The following is a 3641-nucleotide window of genomic DNA, read 5'->3' as shown; positions in this document are numbered from 1 at the left end:
ATCAATTAATCATTGAAATCTCTCTGAGGGGTGATCACATCAATCCACAGAAATGTCTGAAATATCCAAGGAAATGTCTGAAATATCCATGGAAATGTCTGAAATATCCATGGAAATGTCTGAAATATCCATGGAAATATCTCAAATATTCATTGAAATCTCCTCTCTGAGGGGTGATCACATCAATCCACAGAAATGTCTGAAATATCCATGGAAATGTCTGAAATATCCATGGAAATGTCTCATCTGAGAGGGGATCTCAGCAATCCATGGAAATGTCTTCCAGTATCCATAAAAATATCTCAAAAATCCATGGAAATATCTTCAACGTCCACGGAAACCTGTTCTCTGAGGGGGAATTTCATCAACCCACACAAATGTTTCAAATATCAACGGAAATATGTCCAATATCAATGGAAATATCCCCAATATCCATGGAAATATCTCAGATATCCATAAAAACCTCTCCTCCGAGGGGCGATCTCATCAATCCATGGAAGTATCTCAAAGATCCGCAAAAGTACCTCAAATTCCCACCCAAATCTCCCAAATTCCCACCCAAATCTCTCCTGTTTTCACCTCCTCTTTCCACCAAAAAAAAATCTCCGTGAGGGAGGGGACAATCCTGGAGAAAACCCCCAAATTCCAGGTTTGCTCTCCCAACCCCGCCCCGCCGGGAATGGAAAGGGCTGGGATTAACCGAGAGCGTTCCAAATTCTCCCAAATTCTTTTTTTTTCTTTTTTTCCAAGCGCCCCAGGGACAGGAGGGAGCAGGGAGCGGGAGCTGGGAACTGCCCGGACTCGTTTGCTCCCAGTTAATTACGGAATTACAGCTCCAGACACATCTTCCCACCCCCGTTCCTTGGCTCGGAAAAGACATTCCCTCCTCCCAAAAGAAAAGAAGAAAAAAAAAAAAAAAGAAAATAAAACAAACCCCAGCAGGGCCCACACAGGTGAAGGAGACACCAACACCTGGAGGAACTTTTCCCTTTTTTTTGGCCTTCCCGGAGCCTTGGAAAAATAAAACCTCGGAGATTGCCTCAGGCAGGGGAGGCGGCCCCGGAGACGGCGCCTGACGGACGCTCCAGCCTGGAAAAATCCCTTTTTTCCCCACACAGAACCTGCTTTTATCCCTATTTTCCCTGGTTTTTTCCTGCTGGATTGGTGTTCCAGGCTCTGCCCTGGAAGCTGGATCAGGATCCTGCAAATCGGGACTTTTTTGTGGAGAAAAGTTTGGAATTTTTGGGAACAATGACCTGCAGACAGTTTTTTGATCTTTAGGGATTCAATAATCACTGATTTCCCCCCTTTCCCTGCTCTTTTTCCTGTTTTTTTCCTGTTTTTTTTCCTTGCTGGATTGGGGCTCCAGGCTCTGCCTTGGAGCAGCTCGCACTAGGCCCAGCTCCTCTAAATTGACATTTTTTTGTGGAGAAAAGTTTGGAATTTCTGGGAATATTGACATCCAGAGGGGTTTTCTATCTTTATGGATTCAATAATTACCATTTTCCCCCCTTTTCCTGCTGTTTTTCCTGTTCTTTTGCCTGTTTTTTCCCCTGCTGGATTGGCTTTCAAGCCTTTCCCCTGGAGCAGCTCGCGCTAGGCCCAGCTCCTCTAAATTGAGATTTTGTGAGGAGAAAAGTGTAGAATTTCTGGGAATATTGAGTTTCAGAGGGTTTTTCTATCTTTATGGATTCAATCATCACCAATTTCCTCACTTTTCCTGTGTTTTTCCTGCTGGATTGGCCTTCCAGGCTTTGCCCTGCAGCAGAACGTGCCAGGCCCAGCTCCTCTAAATTGAGATTTTGCGAGGGGAAAAGTTTGGAGTTTCTGAGAATAACGACTTTCACAGAGGGATTTCCTGTTTTTATGGATTCATTTTCCCCCCGTGCCTGATCGGGACAATTCCCCAGCTGTGGGAATTTGTCTCCTAGGGGGTTTAATTCCATCCAAAACCTGCCTGGAAAGACTTTTCCCAGGAAACCACTGCTAACTCTGGGATAAACCTGGCAAAACTATTTTAGGGCAAAAAAGGGACATTTATGCTCTGTTCCCAAACTCTTCCTCGTTATCCTGTCTTTTTCAATGGAACAATTTTTGATTTTTAGTCAAAATCCAAGGAATTCCTCCGGGACCGCTGCGATCCCTATGGAATCCCTCCCAACGCTGGGGCAGGAATGGGTTAAAAAAGAGCAATTTTTGGTTGAAAAGGAGCGGGAAAAGGGGGAGAGAAGGCAGAAAAAACCGTGGATTTGTCCAAGGCCCCACAAACTCACCTGAGCCACTCCGGGATTGCATCCCAAGGTTGATCCTCTTATCCCACAAATCCCAACAATCCCCAGGGAAAGATAAACCCTGAGCCCACATCCCCCACTGCAGCTGGGATTTGCTCCCAGGTTTTGGGCTTTTTATCAAGGCTGGCTGTGGAAAAAAACCAAATTCCACATTCCTGGGGTTTTTTTGGGTTTTTTTCCCCCTCATTCCCACCCAGAATTCCCGAATTCCCAAATTCCCAGGGCTCACCGTTGGGCCGGATGTTGATGAAAGGATAATTGGGCATCACCAGCTTGTTAAAGTTGAATTTGTAGGTGAATCTTTTGCCCTTGGTCTTGTGCAGGATCCTCTTGTTGTAGTAATATCTGGGAATGAATTAAAAAAAAAAAAAAAATTGAAAAAAAAACTGATTGAAGCACTCAAAACTCCAGAATTCCATCCTAATTCCTGAGGGATTCCTTCCTAATTTCCTGTTTCACCAAAATATGGAATTTTGGAATGGCTGGGGCTGGAGTGGAGCTCAAATATCCTTAAAAATCCAGAATTCCTTAAGGATTCCTTCCTAATTTCCCGCTTGAACCCGAATATGGAATTCTGGGATGGTTTGGGCTGAAAAGAGCTCAAATATCCTTAAAAAACCCAGAATTTCGGAGGAATTCCTTCCTAATTTTCTGCTGAAATATCCTTAAATATCCAGAATTCCAGAGAGATTCCTTCCTAATTTCATGTTTAAAACCAAAATATGGAATTTTGGGATGGTTTGGGCTGGAAAGGGTTCAAACACCCTCAAAAATCCAGGGCCAGGGGCAGCTCCCACATTCCCAGGTCGCTCCAAGCTGGAATTGGGCACTCCCTGGGATGGGAAATCCATGGAATATCCTGGAGCACGAAAGGGTTTATCCCTAAAACCCCAGGAAATGGAATCCAGGAAAGTTTTTGGGGTGGAAAAAGGACCTTAAACCCCACACCAGCCCCAACAACCCAAACCCCGAGAGACAACACCAGCACGACATCCTGCTGGAAAACCCCAAAATTCCATGGAAAAAAAAAAAGGGAAAAAAACCCCAAATTCTGCTGCCCTGAGGGCCCGCTGAGCTTGTCGTAGTTCATGTGGGGTTTGGCATTTCTGGGGCCCCCAGAGCCAGGTTAATCCCAGCACCCCAAACCCTGAGGGACGAACCAACACCACTGTGACATCTCGCCTAAAAACCCCAAAATTCCATGAAAAGAAAAAGGGAAAAAAACCCAAATTTGACCGACCTGAGGGCCCGGCTGAGCTTGTCGTAGTTCATCTGGGGCTTGCACTTGTGGTGCCACCAAAACCGAAACCCAACCCCACCACCCCAAACCCTGAGAGACGAACCAACACC

General features: G+C 45.4%; 1 protein-coding gene across 1 annotated transcript in view; it reads right to left on the bottom strand.

Annotated features, from left to right (window-relative positions):
* Positions 1-3641, bottom strand: part of LOC102035659 (ETS translocation variant 3-like protein) — a gene marked incomplete at its 5' end in the record, with an annotated part of 19705 nt that overhangs the window by 15384 nt on the left and 680 nt on the right. The window contains one exon of the mRNA XM_031065549.1: positions 2521-2636. Within this exon, the coding sequence (XP_030921409.1) occupies positions 2521-2636 (116 nt within the window). The remainder of the gene's footprint in view (positions 1-2520; positions 2637-3641) is intronic.

Source organism: Geospiza fortis, unplaced genomic scaffold (genome assembly GCF_000277835.1).
Source record: "Geospiza fortis unplaced genomic scaffold, GeoFor_1.0 scaffold1873, whole genome shotgun sequence".
Lineage (NCBI taxonomy): Eukaryota > Metazoa > Chordata > Aves > Passeriformes > Thraupidae > Geospiza > Geospiza fortis.
Note: the sequence above shows the minus strand (reverse complement) of the source record. Positions and strands in the feature narration are given on the sequence as shown.